The sequence below is a fragment of the Marmota marmota genome, unplaced genomic scaffold (assembly GCF_001458135.2).
Source record: "Marmota marmota marmota unplaced genomic scaffold, marMar, whole genome shotgun sequence".
Classification (NCBI taxonomy): domain Eukaryota; kingdom Metazoa; phylum Chordata; class Mammalia; order Rodentia; family Sciuridae; genus Marmota; species Marmota marmota.
The window spans coordinates 49,531,640-49,555,610 of record NW_025999968.1 but is presented as its reverse complement, the minus strand read 5'-3'; the positions used below and the strand labels follow the sequence as shown (position 1 = coordinate 49,555,610).

The following is a 23,971-nucleotide window of genomic DNA, read 5'->3' as shown; positions in this document are numbered from 1 at the left end:
AGTCTAATAATGCCCTTGGCAGATGTAATTATCACATTAAGTACAATTCTTTAAATACAAATGAAATAAATTACAATTAGTATATATATTTACTGGGTTGACTCTAACACCATTAACTTTTTAAATTATTTCTCAGCATTTTACTGATGCATTAAAGGCACAATCAAGTGGATACTCACTTTTTACAGACCTGAGCAAAGAGTTCTTTAGGTGTCACAATTCCCTTTTTGGTCTCTTGCATCTCATTAAGAAACTGGCTCATGGCTAAAGTTAGAGGACCTGGAGGCTCAAGGTTTACTTCTAAGGGTTCCTAAATATGGAAATAAAAATTACATTTTTCAGTCAAATTTTGGAATCACTTACTTTACCCAAATGTAACTAGTTAACATATATTACCAATGTTCCTGATAGAGCTGCCCTATTTAAGTTTGAAAATTATATAAAAAGATACAGAAACATGCCAGGTACAGTGGTGCATGCCTGTAATTCGAGAGACTCAGAAAACTAAGGCAGAAAGACTGCAAGTTTGAGGCCAACCTAGGCGACTTAAGGAGACCCTGACTCAAAATGAAAAATAAAAGGGATGGGGATTTCACTCAATGATAGAGTGCTCCGAGGTTCAATCCCCACTAACTAACACACACACACACACACATACACACACACACACACACACACACACCCCACACACACACACAAAGATAAAATAAACTCTATGGTAAAAGACTATCTTATGAAGAATTCAGCTCTATTTTAGTTTTAGACTATCAGGAAGATAGACTACCAAGGAACTGAAAAAGTTAAAGCAAAATGTAAATAATAAAAATGAATTCATTTGGCTACAAGTCACTTTAAAAGATGTTAAAAACAAGGGCTGGAGGTATAGTTCAGTGGAAAAAAATCTGTCTAGCATGTGTGAGGCTCTGGGTTTGAGTCCTAGTACCAAGAGGGGGTAGGGATAAAAAAAGACATTAAGAACAAAAATGCAGGCCTAGAGTTTCACAAATATCAACATTGCCAAAAGTGAAGCAGAGCACTAGCTCACAAAGCAAACAAATGTAAAGGCTCCTCATAAATTCCATTAGCCTGTTCATGTTTAATTTAGTAGTATAAAATAAAAACAAAAGGGCTGGGGATGTTGCTCAGTGGCAGCATGTGCAAGGCCCTAGGTTCAATTCCCAGTACCATGGAAAAAAAAAAAAAGTACAAAATTTTAAAAAAGCAAAAACAAAGAAGTAATGTAGAAAACTGTTTTCTTTGAAAACAGTTCAGAATATAGATATTCACAGAGGAAATTTATATAAAAGTTTTTTTAAAGTACATACTGTTAGTGCTAAATCAGGTGGTTCAATTTTTACAATTGTTCCAGACATTTTCACTTCTTTCAGTAACTCTCTAAGCACTGGTGTTTGTGACAAATTCTAGAATGAAGGATGGAAAAGGGAAATTACATAAAGGCAAATTAATTCATTCAAAATTTCTTAAGTGTGCATTCTACCAAAACATGAAATCAAAACCAATACTGAAATAAAAAGTCATGACCTGTTCTTTCCCCGACTCTGGCTAAAACCCAATTCTGAGCTTCTTCATCACTTCAGAGGGACATTCTCCTTCATCACCTGGTTAGAAGTACCTATCCTACACTACCATCACAATTTTCTCACCACCACTTTTAATTACATTTTTGTTTTTGTAGAAATTATCCTGGGCTTCCCTGACCAAATGCAAGCTCCAATAGGCAGAAGCCATGATTGCTTTAAAACCCCATCACTCCCAGTGCTCACTACTATGGTTTACTCACATGCAATAAACAATTACTTGAGTTATGTTGAATGCATAGAAATAAATTTCATGGGGAAAAAGTTGATACTATAAGTAACAGACCCTATATTTCAAAAGGGCAGGGTGGGGGGGTATGACACTGTCACCTGCATAACTGCATTGAAGAAACATGTATTTCCCAAATTACTGAGTCCTTTCACGGTTATTTGGGAAGAATTCATGGGTGGATTTTCTTTAGTCATGTTTTCCTTCTTTTCTCTTTCTTGTTCATTTTTACTCTCTTTTTCTAATTTTTTGTTTTCAAGTTCAATGTTTCCATTATCCCTGTCTGCTTAAAAAAAAAAAAAAGAAGCAAAAAAATAAGGCAAAATATGCAATATCCATATCACATTCAAAGTTATACTTGAAACAGAGCATTAGAATTGGTGACTGTTACCTAATGCCATTGTCACCAATTTTAAAATTTTATTTTATGTCTACATTCTTTACTTGTTTGTTTTTTATTGTAATTTCACAGGTAAGAAATGTTCATTTGTAGAGAATTCTTATGTAATAAAAAGGAGAAAGTTTATATGAAAATGTATATTGTTTGGTTTCATTTATCAAACAAATGCTTATATCTCTTCTGAAATTTGTTTATTCATTCTTCTTTTTAGGGTAATTTACCTAGATTTATTAGTTAATGCTTAAAATCAAACAATTCCGGGGGCCAAAAATCAATTTTCAAAAACAATTCTCTATCCTTGTCTAGATCTGACAAAAAAATTTGTGACCACAACTATCAAAAACATAAGCCTAAAGTAAATGCTGTATATCAAATCATTTAATTTAATTATCATGAAGAACTGAGAAGTATATGACCATTAGAAGGAGTTACAAGTCTTTATTTTATTTCAGGACCCACTATAACTTTGTTAAAAGTATACCACCTAAATACAGATCAATAGTAACCCCACAGTCAAAGTCTCCATCCAGACTGTCATCACATATAACTACTCATTTCTCACAACACTATAATGCTTCTCATTCTAATACCTCATAATGGCATAATTTTTCAACATTTTACATTCTATATCAAAAATAGTTTCAGAGTTTTAAAGTCAATCACAACCAACCATTATTCAGCTGCATGTAATACCAGGTAGCATAATAAATAAGTCTAAATATCAGCAGATATATAAATCAACATTATAGTATCTATTAAGAAACAAATTATTTTACCTGGCTTGGGAGTTACAGTACCAGCTTGTTTTCTAACATAATCAACCACTTGGCCCAATCGGTTTGAACTACTATACTGGACTTCATTATCACAGAGGTAACACCTGTGTCCAAAAAGATTACAGAAGAAAAATGATAAATTGACAAGCAAAAAAAGGAGAGCCAGATGACAATTCCTGAAACCCAAAATATGTAATGTCAAATTATTCTATTAAAACAACTGAAAACAAAAATTCTGTTTTCTAAGCTGGGTTTGGTGGCACAAGGGACTTGGGAGGCAGACGCAAGAGGATCCCCAAGTTCAAGGGCATCTAGTGAGACCCTATCTCAAAATAAAATTTAAGAAAAAGTGGCTGAGAATGGAGGTCAGTGATAGAGTACCCACGGTTTGCTCTCTAGTACTACATACACATAAATGCACAAAATCTTTTCCTGAAGACTATAAAGACCATGCATGTGTCTGTGTGGCGCTGAGAATTGAACTTAGGGTGCTCTACCACTATGCCACACCTCCAGCCCTATTTTGAGACAGGGTTTCACTAAATTCTGAGGCTGGCCTTGAGCTCGTAATCCTCTTGCCTCGGTCTCCCAAACTGTTGGGATTACAGACCTGTGCCATTGTGCCCAATGAAAACTATGCATATTATATATGTAGCATAGTTCTAGCTAACTATTAATAAGATTTCTTTTAGTAGTTAGCTAAAACTATGCTACATATACATACTGTTAAAAACTCCAGACATTTTACTGGACTGGTTATCATATTAAAGTCAAGTCATTTCTACACATAATGTAAATACACATTATTTATTTTTTTTTAATATTGTTTAGTTGTAGTTGGACACAATGCCTTTGTTTTATTTATGTATTTATTTATGTATTTATGTGTTTATTTATAGTTTTGATTGTAGATGGACACGATATTTATCTATTTATTTATTTATTTAATTTGGTGCTGGGATCAAACCCAGTGCCTCACATTTGCGAGGCAAGTTGATCTATCACTGAGCCACAATCCCAGCCCTATTTTAGTTATTTTTATGTGGTGCGGAAGATAGAATCCAGTGCCTTACACGTGTTAGGTGAGCACTCTACAACTGAACCACAACCCTAGCCCCACATAATTTAATTTATACACATAATTTAAACTACAGACCTACACCAACAAAATAAATGTTACAACTGACAAATGATGCTCACTGAACACTGTTGTGAAAATAGTTTTAAGTAAAAATTTGTTTTAATGGGCTGGGGATGTGGCTCAAGTGGTAGCACACTTGCCTGGCATGCGTGCGGCCCAGGTTCGATCCTCATGCACCACATACAAACAAAGATGTTGTGTCCGCCGATACTTGAAAAATAAATATTAAAAATTAAAAAAAAAATCTGTTTTAATGATGTAAAAACACAGAAAAATACATGCCAGTCTGACATTTATTTTCATAGAACTCATGGTCAAACTTTTACTTTATTCTCATTTATCTGAAATTTGTTCTTAGCACTGTAACCTTTAAACTAAAGACAACCCACCGTATATTTTATAATCTCATGAGCAAGAAATCAAAAGAACAAAGATCTCTATATTTTCTATATGCTGCAATTTTATGTGTATACAAAAGTAGCAAAAGCGTCTCATAACATCACATCACCTTCTCTAGCCTTCTGTGATGGTAAATACTGCAAGAAGTTTACCTTTCATGCTCCTTAAACATCTTCAAACAATTTCATTTTCCAGTATTTCACATACTAGGCATAGGAACTAACACTCACCACACACTCCAGTTGTCCAAACTGAGAACCAGACAGTGTGGCTCTGATCTTGGTATCATATAGTGCTTCAAAGCATGCTGTTCCTGAGAATTTCTGCCACAGCCCTAGAGAAACAAAATCATAAACCTCAAAGTTACAAAAATTCATGAAAAGAGAAGAATTCATAATTGATCATGAATACAGAAGTGTCTCAAGAACTTATATCATTTTTACAATTTTGAAAATAAAATGTTAAGCTCTAGAAATCTGAATTTTGTTAAAAATTAAATATCCATAAGCAACTTAGGACATTTACGGAAAATGGTATCTAGAAAACCATGCATTAAAAGTACTCTTCCTCTCTAATTTGTCTTTCCTGTTGCAAATAAACCACACTAACACAAATCGTCATACCTGGTTTAGACCCTTAAGAGTCTCCCAAATATTCTCTTCACTTTAGTATCCCTCATAACATACTTAATTTTTTCAGTTCAATGTTCCTAAAACAAAGCTCCATTCATAAACAATTCAATGATTACAAATTGCTCTCTTAATCTCCTAAGGAACTGATAACCCTCTGATCCCAACCTATTTTTCCAATGTTAATTCCCACAATCTCCTGTTTACATATCAGCTATCAGCTAAAATCACAGTAGTTTTATAAAATTTATCTGTGGGAGAAATTGGCAAAATGCTTAATAATATCTATTATTTCTTATGATTATATGTGAATCAGTAAATATTTCAATGAAATTTTCAACTTATAAAATATGGAAAAGCAAATTGGCTCTCTGCCCCATCTTTACCTTCCTGACAAGTCTGCCTAGTAGTCCAAATTCCTATACACATAACCTGCCATCACTAAGGACTGACTGGTAGCCAGATGCTCACAACAGATGTGAGCAGGTGTAACAGACAGTCATGCACCAGGCAGTCACATACACACCTTCAAGACCAAAGTATTCATTCCCCCAGCTGCCTGGAATGTGGCCTGATGAGAACTCACAGCAAAGTCCATCTAACCCAAGGATTATCCTCAACAAAAGGGAGTGAACCTGCCCATGATACTCTCTAGGGACAAGCCACCAGTAATGAAGGTCTCTGTATGGGTATAAAGGCTCCTTGCCTTAATTTAGGATATTGCTCAAAGGCCAGAGTTCACTATATAATCAGCGGAGGACCTGTTGCAACAGTTTAATTTAACTTTTCCCTCTGCTTATTCCTGCTTCCTAACTCTTTTAATAGTGTGATACTTGAGAATACTAACCAGTAAACTGCCAACATACAAATCTTACTCTCAAAATCATTTCCCTGAGAGTATGCATCTATCCTAGTTAGCCATAACAGTACTTTTAGATGATACCTTCTAAAACAAGTTTGAAGAGTTTTCTAAAATCCCAAATTGATAAAATCTAAGCATTACCTGATGGCCACATTTAAGACATAGCCAAACTGACGGATTTTCTTCTGTTTCTTCTTCAGATTTATCTTTTACTTTGTTGTCTGTCTTACAGTCTTGACAAATATTCCATTCCACATTGACTAAAGCCTTTTTCAAATTACCTTGTTCCAATCCTTTTCTAATGTGTCTACATATAGGTTCTATTAAAACAAATAATTAAAAAATGAGGCCAAAAATAGATTTTTATTAATGTCAAAACTTAATTTTTCATTCAAACTTCAAAACTGAATTAACCCTATAAACAATCAAATACCCTAAAATCTTGCTTGATATTTGGCTATTATGATAATTACATGACTTTTTCTTTTTTTTCCTTTTTTCTTTTTGGTGGTCATGCTGGGAAGCGAACTTAGGGTCTCGTGCCTAGACAAGTGTTCTACCCCCAAGCATCCAAGAAAGAGATCTTATTCAAATTTGAAATTTTCATTTTTAAAGTTCTAAATATAATCACTACCATCCCCAAAAATTCACTCCAATTTATCTATTTTCTTTAAAGGAAGGTCCTTTAAATATTTGTTTTCTTTATATTAAAGAAGTTGGAGAGAAAGTCCCTCATTCAGTCAACACTACACCTACTTCAGGCCAGGCACTACACTAGATACTAGGCAACCTAAAAGCAAGCAAGCCACACCTCTTCTCTTTTGAATAGCTCACACTCTGGTAGGAGCAGAAGCTAAATAAATTAATCTGAAAGAATTTCTAAAACATCCTATAGCATCACAAGAGGAGGCAGCTAAAGACTCCAAATTTTTCACAAGGGAGATAACATATACATTCCTGGACTATATTAATAGTAATAAAAAAATCTCCAATATTGATTAACACATCCTATAAGCTGTGTTAATAATATATGCTAAGTGTTTTACATATAATACTTCCTTAATCCTCACAATCACCCAGAAAGAGCACATTAGTATTTCCAATGACAAATGAAAAACTAATATTTAGAATCCAAGGTCATATAACTACTGACAGGCTATGCCAGAACTTGGAAGAAAGTTTCTGACTTCACAGTTCACACTTCAAACTATGACCTCAGGGAGTAAAGGGCAATCTGAGAACAATCCTATGAATAAGAACCTGCAAATGTTCATGCTGTCTCCCTGAATGGCAGGGTCTCAGAAGGTACAAAAATAAGCAACTGGACCCTGAAACTAAAAACTATATTGGGGTCAAGTGAATAAAGGGCTTTACAAGCCATTCTAAAGGGTTTTCATTGTTTCAGGAACACTGAAGTTTTAGAAATTACTTAAGTAGTACAACTGGCTTTATGCTCAATGAATGTGCACCAAGAGAAAAGTAAAAACAAATGAGATCATGCAAGACAACTGCTGAATCCCAATAGTCAAATTAAAAAAAAAAAAAAAAAAAAAAAAAAAAGCTACCCTTTTGAACTATCAAATCAGCAAAGATTTTTACAAATAATCATAACCAACACTGGTGAAGGTTCAAGTAAATGGGCACTTGATTATGCTGCTAGGGGGCCTATAAATTAGTAAAACATTTCTGAATAGCAATTTAGCAACCCAATCAAAAGAGCCTTGAAAATCATTATACCCTTTGATTCAAAACAGTTCTACTTAAGAAAATAACTGGATGTGCACAGATATTTAACAACAAAGATGTTCATGATTATCCCATTCTTAACACTAAAAAGTGAAAATTTACCTAAGTCTGTAACAGTAGAGAATTAGCTAAGTTAATGAAATACGCACTTGTGACCCTTTGCATCAATGGAATTATACACTACTAAAATGCCATAGAAGACTAGTAAATTACATACAAATGTAAACATTAAAATGCAGATTACATAACAATAATATACATTTGATCCTATTTTTATAAGTTAAAATCCTTTTAGGAAAACAAATATCCTTTTAGGAATATAAATGTTAAAGATTCAATTAGTGCAATATACCTGAAGATTCAGAGGAATCATCAGTTGGAACAGTTTTTCCCTTTGTCCGTTTCTTTCCCATGCTGGCACTTTACAGATTATTTACTGACACAAAATAACAATCTAGAAAACAAAATACAGTTAGATTGACCAAGAAAAAAAATGTTTTATATTGCTCTAGGAAAAGGAAATACAGCTAAGCCATATATAATTTCTTGCATGTCTATCACATTTTATAATTTACAAAGACTATTGACATATATCATCTAATTTTTTTAATTGCTTTTTTTTAATCATCTAATTTTTAATAAGAACTTGAGGTAGATGGGATAGTACTTCCCTGTCTTCATACCTTGGGAAAATGATTCTTAGCAAAGAAAGGTAAGAGGCTTTCAATAAATCTAAATATCAGGGGAGAGCCTCAGTCCTCATACACAGATCTTGAAAAGTCTCAACACTTGACACTAAGAGAAATCAAACTCCTTACCACATCAATTAAAAACTCTGAGCTGGGCATGATAGTGCACACCTGTAATCCCAACCACTCAGGAGGCTTAGACAAGAGGATCACAAGTTCAAGAGCAGCCTGCTAAGTGAGACCATATCTCAGAAATAAAAAGGGTTTGGGATGGAGCTCAGTGGTAGAACACTTGCCTAGCATGCTGGAGGTCCTCGGTTCAATCCTTGGTACAGCAAAAATATAAAAATTTCCTTAAAAAATAATTCTGAAAGCAACTTCCTAAATAGTTAGAAATTTTACAAAATAATTTCAAACCTACATATAAAAAGTGATGCATTTTTCTTCACCAGAATTTCCAATAGTATCAGCTAACAAAAAATTGATTACAACTTCATTATCAACTATTTACATTACTATAGTATTGCCAAAATCACTTTGGAATACAAATATGACTGTACATCAAATCTTCACTATTTTAATCAACAATTCAAAATTAGAAAACAGGAAAAATGCTGAAAAAATACATATCTAACTTTAAAACTATTAATAATTTTGAAAAGCCATTTTTTGTGCATTAGAATAATTTGTCAGTGACAAATCCTTAAATGATTATAAGGTATTGTACCTGAAATGTTCATTAAAATTCTGATTGTGTAAGTGGAGATTAGGGCAAATTAGGGCCTAGAGAAAACAGTTACTGTGTGTGTGTGTGTGTGTGTGTGTGTGCGCGCGCGCGTGCGTGTGAAAACCCAGAGTCTAATACATGCAAAGCAGGTGCTCTAACTGTCTTAGTGTCTTAGAAATATTCCCCTTTTTGGCTTTTGGTGCCTTAGTGTAACTGGAGGTAATTCAAAGAGATTTATATAAAAACTGAAAGTACAATTGATAATTATCTTTTCCAAGTATAACTTAAAATGCTTAGAAAATAAATAAATGAACAAAGGAACACAAAAGTATACGAAGATCATACAAAGGAGGAATATTTTATGTACTTTTCCTTACCTTAAAGATAAACATTTAATTGTAGATCTTAGAAAAAAATAGTACCCAAGTTCTGGCCTCCAATCCAACTCCCTCTAATCTGTGCTGCATTCCAGTACCAGATTCGTTTTCCAATAATGCCATTTTTAATCACATCACTCTCTTCACTGAAAGCCTTTAATAATTTCCAAGTCCATATTCCTCAACTTTACCATCACAGTCCTTCATAGTTTGGCCCAAATGCTTTGGCAATACTGACTCTCATTACTCTTTCACCAAAAAAAAATAAAATAAAAAACTACTTGAAGTAATAATTACATGGTGCCTTTGATCTTCCAAGTCTCAAAGTACTTCATAAATATTTTTATATATGATTTCACAACCCTTTAAATGGGTTTCACTAAAGGAAGAAACTCAGAAACAAAATAGTGAAAGAACACAGGGTTACAGAAATGTAACTAAAACACAGATGTTTGGGTTCTAAGATCACCATTCTTTCCCTTCCAATCAAATCCAACTCTTCAGTAGCCTATACTCCAAATACCTTGTCCCGGCCTCTGTGCCTTTGATTTCTGAGTTTTCTCCATCCATCCAAAATCTCCAAGCTTTCCTTTTCAATAAAGTCTTAGTCAACACTTCCACTTTAAATAAACCTCTCCACTAAACTTCCCCACTATTTTAGTGTGCACTATTCATCTTGTCCCTTTATCAGATACTTATTGTGGGCTGTTTCTTAAATCTTTAACCTGAACATGTCATTTTTCTCTCAGCAATAAGAAATTGTAGGAAAAAACGGTTCTAGGCATTATTTCTGAGTTGCCTGTAGCATCTACCACCAGTGCTAGTATACAGCAGTTCCTCGTAAAATACTTCTTTTTGTTAAAACGGAAAAACAAGAGTACCTGAGGCATAAAGGATGGTTACAATGTGCAAAAGGTAGGTACAAAAGAATGGAGTGAACAAGTTCTGGTGAAAAAGAAAAGGAAGAAGAACGAAGAAGTCAGAAGTCTGCAGTAGTGAAGACAGCACTAGTAAATCTGGTTGCAGTAGCTCACACTCCAAAGGAACACTTGAAAGGCGAATCCTAATTGCTGCAGGTAAAGAACATAGGAGGTCACTAAAGAGGTCACTAAAGAGTAAAGTTTTGACAACTACAAAGGCAACTAAAGAGACATGAAAAGTAAGTACTGTATCATCAGCTATAAAACAACAATAAAGCTACTAGATGTTTTCAGTTGAGTCTCAGGATAAGAATTAGCATCTTAGTCAACTTACTCTTTACAGAACCGCATGAAAATTTTAAATCAGCACTAGCTCTACCACATCTCATATTGATCCAATTCCCTTCTTCTGCCCTCCCAGTCTTCCCCTGCCTACTCGCTTCCATTACAAATGTGTGTGGAAACCCCTGTCAGCAGATCTTTCTTAAACGTGGCTTTCAAGTTTTGCCTAAACTAGTCCTGCCCTGGGAATACGCATCTGGTTTGGAGACCGATCCTATTCTTACTAAGCACAAGGACGCAGCTACAAACCCAACCCCACTCATAGGGGGGTTCCCGGTAGCTAGCCAGCCGCCCACCTACATTCCCAGAGGCCGCCACGCCTCCTTCCCTTCCCATCCCACCCTTTCCAACTGTTCCGCACCCACCGGGAATCTTGGGGTCCGGGGTCGAGAAGGACGCCAACACCGAGAATTCATTGGCCAGCTCCTGGGACTGACAGGACATCAAGCCAATGAGAACGTGGCACCGGAAAGGTTAGAGTAACACGCTTAGAAGGGGCCCTTCCAGGGAGAACACGGTTGGGGCGGAAAAATTCGTGCTCTACGAGCGCAGGAGCTCAGAAGAGTGGTGATCGCAAGTCGGTGAAAGCAGAACTTACCCACGGTGACAGCGCCCATAACTGCATCCCCTAATGGGCCTTTGGGCTAGGCGGCCGGCTCCGTCTTCCTCCCGGTGACGAATAGAGAGCAGCACAGCCGAATCCACCGTGCCCCTTAGAAAGCCGGAACTTCCGGGACGCGGCATTATGGGAAGCCACTCGGCCCAGGGTCGGCCGCGCAGACACTGATTGACGCGCGCCTCTGTGTAATCCACGCCGGAAGCTGGCGCACAGTAGTGCGGAGATGTAGCGAATGAAGTCTTTCCTGGGTGGGTTATCTATGAAGTAAATTAAATCTTTCTGAAAGCGTGGGTAACTGGTGGTGGTCTGTGATTCGGAGCCTTCTGAACGGTAAAAACGAAATTTATGCCGTTGGATCAACGTGTTGCACAGCCCAGGTTGTGGGTTTCTGGGCCGAGTCACAGGTCTGGGCATGAAGGTAGTTGATTAGTTTCCATTCTCCAGCCTGAGGAAAGTCAGAAGCTCTGTTTCAACTGGACCACTTGCATCTCGGAGGTTTCTGGAAAACCCATGTGTTTGTACCTGGAAAACTAAACAACCACAACCAAAAGAAACTACCTATACACACAAGAACATGGATGTATCTTTATGATACTTAAAGTATACACAAAATTACCTACTGTATGATTGAACTAGCTTAAGTTCTAGACCAGACAAAACTAATTATGGTAGGGGAATATGAGCGTGGCCTTGGGCTTGATCCTAAGCCACTCCATTTTAAGAACTCCTGTTTGAAACCTGCAGTCTCACCAGGCATGCCTACTGGAGCGTCCTGTATAGCCCTCAGGCACAAACAAGTCATTTCTCACCACCCTGATTAGCTCAGAGTGAAGCCTCAGGCAAGCTGTCCTCCACCTTTTAGAGGAAAAGGTGCCCAATAAGAGGGAAAGGCGAAAAGATTAGGGTGGGGACCACCAGACCAGCTGTTTCAACCCCACAGTAAATGTCATTGAGAAATCCAGTGGCAGCTGTTAAGGACTGAAAGGGGGCGGGGGTCAAAAGCCTCAAAATTTAGTATAAAAGAGCAAATGAATAGACATTCAGCCAGCCAAAACTGATGCCATTACGCTGAGAGTCTGATGAGGACTTGTACTGACATCCCAACACTTCTCATCGTTTGCTGATCCTCTGCATCTTCCTCACTGCTCTCAAATTCTACAGCCACATCTTGACCCTGGTGAGAGCCTCAACTTCTCCTTAGGGCCATCTCCTCAACTGGCGGTCAGCTTCACCTAAGGAGAAGCCTGTCTTGGTTCCTGACCTGATCAACACTGTCTGAGTGAGTGTACATCTGCTGGACTTAAAACCTAAGGCATGAGACTTTTGATCTAACACTTGAACTTAGCACGCAGAGGAAATGTCTGTCATAAGCCTGTCATGATTAAGTGTGTTTTCAGTGCTTAGAATTAATTAATCTAGAATTGTTCGCTGTGAATTTATCTAGAATTGTTTGCTATGAATTGATTTTGTCTATTGCAGTGCCTAGCATTAAGGATTGTCATTTTTCTTGACTAAGAATCTATAGAGTGAAATTGTATTGAATGATTTGAGTGAAAAAAGCATTGAAAATGGCAGAGCCATGTGGACATTTTTTATTTCTCCTTGACTTAGCACCTTTTGCCCATCGAGACTGGGACAAAACATCACAACAGTGGTTGCCTTTGCGGGAAGTTGAGCATGAACTGACTAGGAAAAAGCTTGAAGGAACTTTTCTGAAGTGGTAGTTATGTGCTATATCTTAGTAGGAGTTGAGTTACATAAGTATGCTGAGGCTGGCTTTGAACTCAGGATCCTCCTATCTCAGCCTCCCCAGCAGCTGGGATTACAGGTGTGTGCCACTGCGCCTGGCAACCTTATCAACCTTATCTTTGCTTTAAAAGAATATCATCTGAATGGCAAGAAGTTGATTAACTTTCATTGTCTTTACATAGGAGATTCCAGTAGCATCTTTCCAGCTGTGATAACCCAAAATGTCTTCAGAATTGCTAAGTGAACAAGGGGAATCCTTTCTTGAGAATTGCACTGCAAAATTTTCACTGTAAAATTCTCTTTGTTTATGCTTAAAATTTTACATAATAAAAGTTAGAAGTAGATTATATAATGGCATGAAAAATGCCCAATCAAAACACCAAGTAAAAAAAAGATATAATTATGAATACCTGTGTATTATCATTTTTATTTTTTTAAAAAGTTGTTAAAGTTAGCAGTTATATCTAAATTGAATGTTTTCAAACCTTCACATTCATAAAATTATAAAACATCATAAAAGTGTAGTGCACGTAGTTGGACAGGGAAGACAAAAACGTTTCTAACTATTCTCGTGTTGGGAGTCTCCTTCAAACGGTCCTTCCATTAACAGGGACAAATCTGTGGATGGATATGGTTCCTCCTACCTTGATTACTGGACAAGAACACTTAAGGTTGCCACGCCAACATCTATCCCCTCTCCAATCTCCCTATTGTCTTGCTACTCTGGTTCAGGATCAAGGGAATAGATTAGAAACGCACAATCTGGGATTCCTCTCCCAATATCACCTACCTAATCCCGACCTGACGTTGTTCGCGTTTGAGGAGCTTTACTTTAAAGGACCAATCCTGGCCCTACTAAATGCTGCCCGGGTCACTCCGACAGTGACAGCAACTGGGAAATGACAATGAGGTTAAATGAGGAGAAATACAAGACTGAAAACTGCGACACAGAAGCACCTGCGGGGTCAAAGAACTATGCAGTTCCGAGCGCAGAGGAGAAAACACACGGCCGCATTCCGGACCAAAAGGTCAGGACAGTTATGACTTCCGGGACTCGAAGCCTCGCGCGCGTTGGCGTTAGTCCGGAGAGCTCTGTCCCATTTTTCCCAGGCCGCCCCGCAGGACCGGCTGAAGCTTCAGTCGCCCAGCCCTGGAACTTTGTCTCCCGAGGGGATATGTAAGCCAGGAAATCCGGGCTTACAGCAGCGATGGAGCCACGGTTCTAGGTGAGTGTCTCGGCGGGAGCACTGGTAAAGGGGACTGAGAGTCTTCCCAGCGGAGAGGTCACACCAACTTCCTGGAACTTAGTACGTGATAAGACCGCCTTCCCTCGCTCTGCGAGTCCACTCATTGGTCCAAACCCACATCGCCGTTTCCTAGTCCCGCCTATAGCCTCTCAGAAGACCCAATCAGGAGCGACGGCGTCTGCCTGCTGCGCAGTTACTGGGAAACGTCGCGACTTGATCAATCAGAGCCCTGTCTATGCTTTGAAAAGCTAAGCTGCTAGGAGAGCTGGTTCCACTCCGGAAGCTCGTGTTTCGTTATACATTTTAACAGCAATTACTGAAATCTTGGGTAAGAGAGTTCTTTGGGGGGTTTTCTCGTCAAAGAAAATAAGTTGTCAAATAAGTGTCTTAACCTGTGACCTCAGTCCCCTGCTTGACCCACGGGTGGTTGTGTGCTTCTTTGCTAATTTCAGTTTGTCTTCCCCAAACTCATGAGATCCTCTCCAAACTTCACTCCCTCCTGGCTGACTTTAAACAAATACATAGCTTGAAATAAGTGTAGGTAGCTGGATGTGGTTGGTGCACTCCTGTAATTCCAGCGACTCAGGAGGCTGAGGCAGGAGGGTTGCAAGTTCGAAGCCAGTCTCTGCAATTTAGCGAGCCCCTGTCTTTAAAAAAATAAAAAGGGCTGAGGATTTAGCTCACCAGAGGATTGAGCACCCCAGAGTTAAATCCTCAGTACCAAAAAAAAAAAAAAAAGATTTTTTAAAAAATTAGCCTTGACTTCCAAAATTACACCTCAGCTAAATCTCTAATAAACTCCAAAATCATATATCTACCTGCCTGTTGGACATCTCTATTTAAAGGTATCTTAATAGACTTATTACTTGATTTGTTGAAAACCAAGCTTCAGTTTCCATAATCTTCCCCATCCAAGTAAATAGAAAATCTTACCATCCATTAGCTTAAATCACAGAGTCATTTTTATGTAGCTCATGTAATTCATCAGTAAATCCTGTTGGCGCTCTCCCAATGCCCTGTACATTGCTCACCTCCCTGAGCACCTCCCCTAATTCAAACCACCATCATCTCTCCCCAGGTTATTGCAGAGCTTATCTGCTCTTCCTGCTTACCTCTTCCTACCTTGTAGCGCGTGTGAGCCTCTTCATAAGTTAAGCCCCTCTGGTGGTCTTCTGTACCAGGGAGGATAAAATCCAAAGTCCTGGATGGCCAGGATAAAATCCAAAGTCCTGGATGGCCCTGTAAGTCCCAACATAAACTTCCCAGTTTATCTCCACTAACCTCCTCTTCTTTCCCTCTGGTCCCAGTTCACTCTACTTTAGCAAGCTAGTCTAGCACCCTCCTGCCTTCTAACTTTTGAATATGCTCCTTCTCGTTGGTAGGTGCATGGCTTTCTTTTTCAATTCCTTTGTCTTGCCTGCCATCACTTTTCCTGACAACCCTGTGTACAAACACTTTTGTCTCCCTGTTGTTCTGTGTCCTTGTTGTCATTTTCAATCTTTATAACAGTTATCCCTTGGGCATACATATTTGTTTTTTCATGTCATGGTCTCTCACTAGATTTAATCTCTATGACAATTGAGATGTTTGTTCCTTTTATTCGTTGTTATAGTGCCAATGACAATGTTTGACACATAAAAACTACTTGAGAAACATTTGTTGAAAGAATGACAAATAATCATTATAGCAGGAAGTCATATAACTCTACTCTGTTACCAGTCATTCCTTTAAGCACTTTTCACACACTTGCTTAATCTTCACAGCACCATTATCATTCCTGTTTTGGAGATGGGGAAACTGAGACTCAGGTACATCAAACGACTTGCCCAAAGTCACACAGTTAGTGGCAAAGCTGGGAGTTGTACCTTGTACAACTGAAATCTGATAAAGAGTCCATACTTTAGCCAGTTGTGGTGGCTTACACCTGTAATCCCAGCTGCTCGGGAAGCTAAGACAGGAGGATTGAGAGTTCAAACCCAGCCTCAGCAAAAAGCAAGGCACTACGCAACTCAGTGAGACTCTGTCTCTAAATAAAATTCAAAATAGGGCTTGGGATGTGGCTTAGTGGCTGAGTGCCCCTGAGTTCAATCTCTGGTACCCACCTCCCAAAAAAGAGTCTGTACTATAAACTATCACAATTTTTTTTTAAAAAAAGGTAAATTCGGGGCTGGGGTTGTGGCTTGGGTAGAGTGCTCGCCTAGCACATGTGAGGCACTAGATTGGATCCTCAGAACCACATAAAAATGAAATAAAGATTTAAAAAAAAGGTAAATTCATTTTCTCTAATAATTACCAAGTGAATTGTTTTCTAGCATTATTCAACTTCAAAAAAGACTAGAGAAGATGTTTATGGAATTACAATAAATCTGGGAATTTTAAATAGTTATGAGAAAATTTTAAATAATAGCAAATGCTTAAACTATGTTAAGTGAAAATAGTAGGATATAAAATTATATGAAGTTTGGTTACTAAAGAAAGCATTGTGATTGAAGGATGGAAGAACACATGTATCGCTAACAATTGTTCTATTTATTTTTATACTAGGAATTGAACCCAGGGGCACTGTACACTGGGCTACATCTCCAGCCCTTTTTATTTTTTATTTTAAGACAGGGTCTCGCTAGGTGCAGAAGTTGGCCTAGAACTTGCAATCCTCCTGCCTCAGCCTCTGAGTTGCTGGGATTACAGTTGCATGTGCTACTGTACCCAGCCTCTAATGGTTATTTGAAAAAGACTCAAAGGTGGTGAGTAATCATGATAATATTTAAACTACAGAAGTCTGGATGACTAGGTGGCATCTTCTGCTCTTCTGTGGTAAAAAGAGCTAAATCAATTAGCCAGGAAAAGAATGTCCTAAAGTAAGATAGGTTTGGGGTAGACAGCATACTAAATTGACCTCTTAAAAAGTCATTGCACTGTTGGAATCTACCAATAAGGATTCTGAAAAAGCACATATAGAATGTGTACAGGCTAATCAGTACCCAAGGTCACCCTAAAACACCCTGTTGAACTTTGTTTTGTTCACTCCATCTCAAGAGCTTCTCCTAGCACCAAATGCCTTCTGTGATTCCTCTCCCCCCTCCCCCCACCCCCAGCATGGCATTGACACTGTAGTAATCAGTGTCTTAAGGAAATCAGTTGAAGATTCACTGGGATTGGGAATTATATGCTGTTGACATTGATTTATACTCTAATCTGTGGAGACAGTCCAATGTGTTCAAGAGTGCTTCGTATTTTCTTGATTTATGTCGAGTTAACTCTAATGAATGCAGCACCCTGCCACCTTTCACTTTTAGTCATTCCCATAATGCTTAATGGGTTTTTGGCAGGACATACCTATAATTTTATTTTTTTTAAGTAGAACTTTTTTTACTCTTCAGAAGTACTGTATAATAAGTTAGCTAAATCATTTAAAAAATACCACTTCCTGGTATTGAAGAATAAAACTAGGGGTTGAGGCTGTAGCTCAGTGGTAGAGTTCCTGCCTCACACACGTGAGGCACTGAGTTTGATCCTCAGCACCACATACAAATAAATAAATAAATATATTGTGTCCATCTACAACTAGAAAATATTTTTCAAAAAAGAATATAACTATATTGGATGAAACATGTCTTTCTCTTGAAAAAAGAGAAAGACATGTTCCTAAAGAACTTGATAATACTTTACCCAAGGCAGCCTTTGTGAATTGGATCCATTTTCAGTGAGCTAGCATTTTGTGCTACCAGATCTATAAAACAGTCTTATCATGAACAGTGGATAAGTTCACTGCACAAGGTAACTTTTTAAGAGTGTTCAGCTGGCCTTCCATGGCCTCTAAGCTGCCCCACCCCTTGTTCTCAGTACTGGTGCCCAGCCAGCCATTATGTGAATCTCTTCCTAAAAGTCCATGCTTTCTTGCCTGCCTCCTTGGAGCCCTGCCTAGAAACTGCATATGATCATCATCATCGTAATAACAGTGTGCAGTGTGAGTTGATAGACATTAGAGGCAACGTGCAAGATTCTCCCCGGAAATAGACACTTTGAAGAGACTCTTTAATAAAGGGGCCTTTTCCAAAGGTGTGGCCAAGTTCAAAGGAACAATTACACTCCCCAAGTGCAAAAGCCTGCTGGAGCCAGGGACAAAAGGAATGCCTGAAGAAACTGTGGTCTTCAAGAGCTTCAACCATGGTCAGAATCCTACCAAAGCAAAGAAGGAAGAATGAAAAAATACCCTGGCCTCTTTCTCTTCCCATTCTCCCATGTCCTGTGAGCACATAGACTGAACCCAACCACAAAAGGCAGAGGGATAAGATGCTTTCAGGCTATGGAGGTCAGCTGCCTAGAGTTCAGGGCAGAGATAAGGACTAAGAATGGATTTAGAGGACAAGCAAAAAGAAAATAATCATAACAATGAGCCCCTGAATTAGATCTTGGTAGTTGGGATTGTGAGGAAGGCATAAGTTCAGGTGTGTACAGTCATCCCTCCATATCTGTGGGTTCCATGTCCATGGAACCAGTTATAGATTGAAACCAATTATAGATTAAAAATATCCAGGAAAAAAAGTTATGCCTGTATGAACAGATTCTTTTAGACTTTTTTGTCATTATTCCCTAAACAACAGCTATTCACACGGCCTTTGCATTGTATGGAGTGTTATAAATGATCTAGAGATGATTTAGAGCATATAGGAGGATTGTGTAGGTTATATGGAAGTGGCATACCATTTTATACTTTGCTGAGAGTCTGAATTGTCCCTGGCATTTTACCAGAAGTATGGTTGAGAGGCGAGCCATTAAGATGATGTTGGATTGAAACAGGTTGTGTATTCAATTGTATATTAGACCTTTACTGTCCGGTAATAGGATGGCTCTTGCTGCCTCGGGCGCCCCGCTACTTTGGAGTTCCCTTTGAGTTCTCGCCGGTTCCGAGAGTGGGTCCGCTTGGTGTGTGGTGTGGGGAGAGTTCCCGGGGAGTGTGTGCGTGGAATGCTGTGGGAGTTCGGAAATAAAGTTTGTTCCTGCTTGAGTGGCTCGTGATTTGGTGCCCAGCCAGACTGCGGCAATACTTGAGAATCCCTGGAATGTAATATTTAAACATCAATGCCTACATTATAATTAGTGGCTTTTAAATATATTTTGAATATATCTGAGTGAAGCTATTAGACAAAGGAATTATTGATAAACAGGAATAAATGAAAAGTAAATAGATATTTAAAAGGAAAACAAAAATAGTTATATAAAATATCAAAAGCTTAGTGAACAAAATTGGGAATTTTTAGGTAATTTTTTTGTTAAGTAAATAAATATAAATTAAAAAAAAAAAAAGAATCCCTGGAGTATAGAGTATAGTATCTGCAGGGCATCCTGGAACCAACCCCCCATGAGTACCAAGATAACTGTACTGTTTTACTTGTGCTTGGGGAGGCTACAACCTTCATCACTTAGCTGTGCTGCTTTCCCACCTCAAAGACTAGCCTTGAACCTATGATCCTAACTTTAAAAATGTTAACAGGGATTACTTGATTACTTACTTCCAGAAGCTCTCCTCCATATGCCTTCTTCACCTATCTGTGTCTTACACTTTCATGAAGGTTCAGCTCAGATCCTGCCTTCTTCCTCAAATCTTACCCTTTTTTTGGCCCATTTCATTGATTATGTGCTCATGTTATTCCTATGATAATACCTATGTCATTTAATGCAACCTTTTTGTTGTTACTTTTGTATCCTATTAGATGTGTATCCTGATCTTCAAACTAAGTAATGCCGGGAAGACATGAAGGTCAAAGCTTTACATATAATAGCTGCTTGATAAACTTTTACCAAAGATGAACAAGAATGATGTGAAGACACCACTGATTTAAATAATGATGTTTGATTTCACAAAATAAAATCTTTTAAAGAAGGTAAGCTAAGTTTTCCTGTGTAGCAATGAGGTGTTTTTTCAAAAGAGTAATCATTCTTTTTCTCTGCTCAATTTAGAGGTAGTACATGCTAATGACAAAATTTCCTTCTTCCTTCAACCCCTTTCAACCAACACTAATTGGTGAATTCATTTCTAACTCTTTTCCATGCATATACAATTATGAAATAATAATATAGCATGAGGCCCTGGGTTGGATCCCTAGCAATGAAAGGAAAAAAAAATATGTGTGTGTGTGTGTATACACACACACACACACACACACACAATATGTGACTATAATAATATATATAAAATATATATGTGAATACTGTGGGATATATGTAGATATAGATATATGTACACACATTGTTCTAGCTACTTTTTTTCAGGTAACCGTATGTCATGAACATCAATGACAATAGACATTTTTAATGACCTCATAATATTTTCTTGTTTGCATGTATATTTATTAAATTAGTGTCCTATTGTTGAACATTTGAGTCATTTCTGATTATTTTTCTTATTCTATGCAATAATTTAATTAACATCTTTAGTTTTCTGATATGAAACATCAAAACTCTGCTTTGGTGTAGACTTAGGGAAAGATAGAGGCCACCTGCAGAAGGCTTTATCTTCGTGTTTTAATTTTCTTCTGTCATTTGAATTTGTACTTTGTACTTTGTGTTGGTGGAGATACTGGGGGTTTAACCCAGGAGCACTTTACCACTGAGCTACATCCCAACCCTGGTTTTTTGTTGTGTTTTTGTTTTTTTGGTTGGGGAGAGATACCTGGGATTGAACTCAGGGGCACTTACCCACTGAGCCACATCTCCAACCCTATTTTATATTTTATTTAGAGACAAGGTCTTACTGAGTTGGTTAGCGCCTCACCATTGCTGAGGATGGCTTTGAACTCATGATCCTCCTGCCTCAGCCTCTCAAGCCACTAAGATTATAGGCATGTACCACTGTGCCAGGCATGCTTTTGATTTTTTTACTCTGAGACAGGGTCTCACTGCTAAGTTGCTGAACCTTCTATCCTAACTTTAAAAATGTTAACAGAGATTACTTGAGCTGTGGGATGATTAGCCATTACTTGCTCTTCTTTATTTTCTAAAAAGAAGTTAACCATACACATAACTAAATTCTCTTACTCATTTATTCATCCTAGGTTTCCTCTCTTCTGGATATATAATTGGTATAGCTTTTTGACTGTAATTTGTTTACTTCAATGAAGTTGGTCATTGTGGTAGCTGAAAATATCAGATGTACTATATAGATAATAGGAAGAACAAAGGAATTTAGTTATTATTAGAATAGTATGTCTCTCACTGGATTGCCCCCACATTTTTGGTCTTGAGCATAGTACATCTGAAAGTAGAATAAGGAGGGGAAAGATTGATGAAATTTCATATTTTATGAAAAATCAAGTACCTTTTGGTAAGTACCCATGTTAATCTATTGAGTTCTCTCAAGATTGTTTATGTAAATTGTCTCTCTTATTCTTACCTCCTTAGAAACTTACAGATGTCCAAAAATGATTGAGATAGAGCAAGCAGAGGCCCAGCTCTCTGAGTTAGACCTGCTGGCCAGTATGTTTCCTGGGGAGAATGAGCTCATAGTGAATGACCAACTGGCTTTAGCAGAACTGAAAGATTGTATTGAAAAGAAGACTATGGAGGAGCGATCTTCAAAAGTTTACTATACCATCAATATGAACCTAGACATATCTGAGAAATCAATGGTAATTCAACTTTGTTTTGGTAAGAATTAGAACATGCCAAGACTTACAGTAACACTTACGGCATTCTTTTCCCTCTTTTCCTTTGTCTTTCTTCTTGCTGTTCTCAGGAGATATTTTCTCTGGCCTGCATTCTTCCCTTTAAGTACCCTGAAGTTCTGCCTGAAATTACTGTCAGGTATGTTACACTAATTTTAGAAGTCAAAAGTCATCAGAATAAAAGCAGTTCTTGAGTTTTCTCTTCCAAGAAAATTGATTTAATTTTTCCCCCTTCTTTTCCATCAGATCAGTATTATTAAGTAGATCCCAGCAGACCCAGCTGAACACAGATCTGACTGCATACCTACAGGAGAATTGTCAAGGAGATGTCTGTATATTGAATGCCACTGAATGGGTTAGAGAACACGCCTCAGGCTATGTCAGCAAAGATGTCCCATCTTTCCCCACCACAGAAAGTGCAGTCCAGCCAGTGGATCCCATTCTTACAAGACTTTGGATCTACAGCCATCACATCTATAACAAATGCAAAAGAAAGAATATTCTAGAGTGGGCCAAGGAGCTTTCCCTGTCTGGATTTAGTATGCCTGGAAAACCTGGTGTTGTTTGTGTGGAAGGTCCACAAAGTGCCTGTGAAGAATTCTGGTCAAGGTTTGCTTTCACATAGTTTATATATCACGTCAATAACAGCAGTAAATGAGGTTTTGGTTAGGATCACAACCAGAATCATAGCTGATTAAAATAAACACCAATGAGATAAAAGTAAACTTAAGTAAGAAAAAAAAAAAGATATCTTTGCTTATAAGATAGGACATTTGCTAAACTGTTTTATAACTTCTGTTTTTAATGCTATAGAATATTCAACACAATTTTGAAAATTTCCACTTTGAAAATTTCTTTTCAGACTCAGAAAATTAAACTGGAAGAGAATCTTAATTCGCCATAGAGAAGACATTCCTTTTGATGGTACAAATGATGAAATGGAAAGACAAAGGAGATTTTCCATTTTTGAAGAAAAAGTATTCAGTGTTAATGGAGCCAGAGGAAACCACATGGATTTTGGTCAGCTGTATCAGTTCTTAAATGCCAAAGGATGTGGGGATGTTTTCCAGATGTTTTTTGGTGTAGAAGGACAGTAACTAAGGAGAAGAGTATTTTGTATTTTGTCACTGTTGACTTTTTGTTTTTTCCCACTCTTTTTTGAGAGATGAAGTAGTTTTAAGTTGAGTGCAGTGGCACACATCTATATTCCCAGTGACTAAGGAAGCTGAGGCAGGAGGATCACAAGTTCCAAGCTAAAAACTAAAAAGGGGCTGGGGGTGTAGCTTTCTGTTGGAGCACTTGCATGTTAGGGTAAAAATAAAGCAAGAAAAGGAAGTGTAGTTGATGAAAATGTCATGATTTAAAGAACTGCATTTCAATTTTTAATCTTTAAATTATCAACAGAAATTTCTTGACATAAAAACTACTGATTTTGAAAAAGAAATTACTTATATAATGACAAGTTATTACAAGTTGGTAGCCCAACTTGTCAGCCATTCCCAACATCCCCTTTTCCTTTATCTGCTATCAATAAAGAAGTTGGGAAAGCTTAACTGCTCACCTTCGCAGCCTCTGTTGCAGCTACAGGTAGCTTTGGGACACATTTGCAGGATTTCTGGGAAAGATTTGCTTCTCAAATAGAAGTGATAAAAGTGGCTAAGCCATCTTTTTCCCTATTTTTGAAACAAATACTGAAGTTATGGAAGAAGCTGGAATGGTCCTTTCAAATGAGAAAGGAAAGATCATGGGAACCAAAGAGATACCAGTGCTCATCATGTCGGTCTGCTGATCCAGTACCATCCTCTGATTATCTGTAGATATCTTATTATGAAATAAAACCAGTTTTATTTAAATTTC

At 37.7% G+C, this 23,971-nt stretch overlaps 2 protein-coding genes across 13 annotated transcripts in view; one reads left to right on the top strand and one right to left on the bottom strand.

The window, feature by feature from the left end:
• Positions 1-11,889, bottom strand: part of Usp16 (ubiquitin specific peptidase 16) — a 24,684-nt gene extending 12,795 nt beyond the window's left edge. The window contains exons 1-10 of one of the 9 annotated variants that reach the window (XM_048803545.1): positions 11,434-11,568; positions 11,201-11,267; positions 10,455-10,643; positions 8,133-8,234; positions 6,176-6,354; positions 4,774-4,877; positions 3,004-3,107; positions 1,929-2,110; positions 1,326-1,421; positions 180-310 (exon numbers count right to left, since the gene is read on the bottom strand). In XM_048803545.1, the coding sequence (XP_048659502.1) occupies positions 180-310; positions 1,326-1,421; positions 1,929-2,110; positions 3,004-3,107; positions 4,774-4,877; positions 6,176-6,354; positions 8,133-8,193 (857 nt within the window). In that variant the 5' untranslated portion in view covers positions 8,194-8,234; positions 10,455-10,643; positions 11,201-11,267; positions 11,434-11,568. Of the gene's footprint in view, positions 1-179; positions 311-1,325; positions 1,422-1,928; positions 2,111-3,003; positions 3,108-4,773; positions 4,878-6,175; positions 6,355-8,132; positions 8,235-9,573; positions 9,822-10,454; positions 10,644-11,200; positions 11,268-11,433 lie in introns of those variants that run through there. The other 8 variants (XM_048803544.1, XM_048803546.1, XM_048803543.1 and 5 more) reach the window with 8 other exon arrangements.
• Rwdd2b (RWD domain containing 2B) lies at positions 11,586-23,971 on the top strand. 4 transcript variants are annotated; one of them, XM_015478681.2, is made up of 6 exons: positions 11,586-11,702; positions 20,165-20,335; positions 21,852-22,078; positions 22,186-22,253; positions 22,361-22,723; positions 22,977-23,971. In XM_015478681.2, the coding sequence occupies exons 3-6, from the start codon at positions 21,872-21,874 to the stop codon at positions 23,209-23,211; spliced, it is 873 nt and encodes a 290-aa protein (XP_015334167.1). In that variant the 5' UTR covers positions 11,586-11,702; positions 20,165-20,335; positions 21,852-21,871; the 3' UTR covers positions 23,212-23,971. The 4 variants fall into 4 exon arrangements, with proteins under 4 accessions (XP_015334167.1, XP_015334166.1, XP_015334163.1 ...); XM_015478680.2 differs by lacking the exon at positions 11,586-11,702 and adding an exon at positions 12,616-12,733; XM_015478677.2 differs by lacking the exon at positions 11,586-11,702 and adding an exon at positions 14,123-14,429.

Coding starts and splice junctions, on each gene's coding strand:
- Rwdd2b (XM_015478681.2), top strand. CDS start 21,872: ATGATTGAGATAGAGCAAGCAGAGGCCCAGCTCTCTGAGTTAGACCTG. Junction 22,254..22,360: donor CTGCCTGAAATTACTGTCAG/GTATGTTACACT, acceptor CTTTTCCATCAG/ATCAGTATTATTAAGTAGAT. Junction 22,724..22,976: donor TGTGAAGAATTCTGGTCAAG/GTTTGCTTTCAC, acceptor ATTTCTTTTCAG/ACTCAGAAAATTAAACTGGA.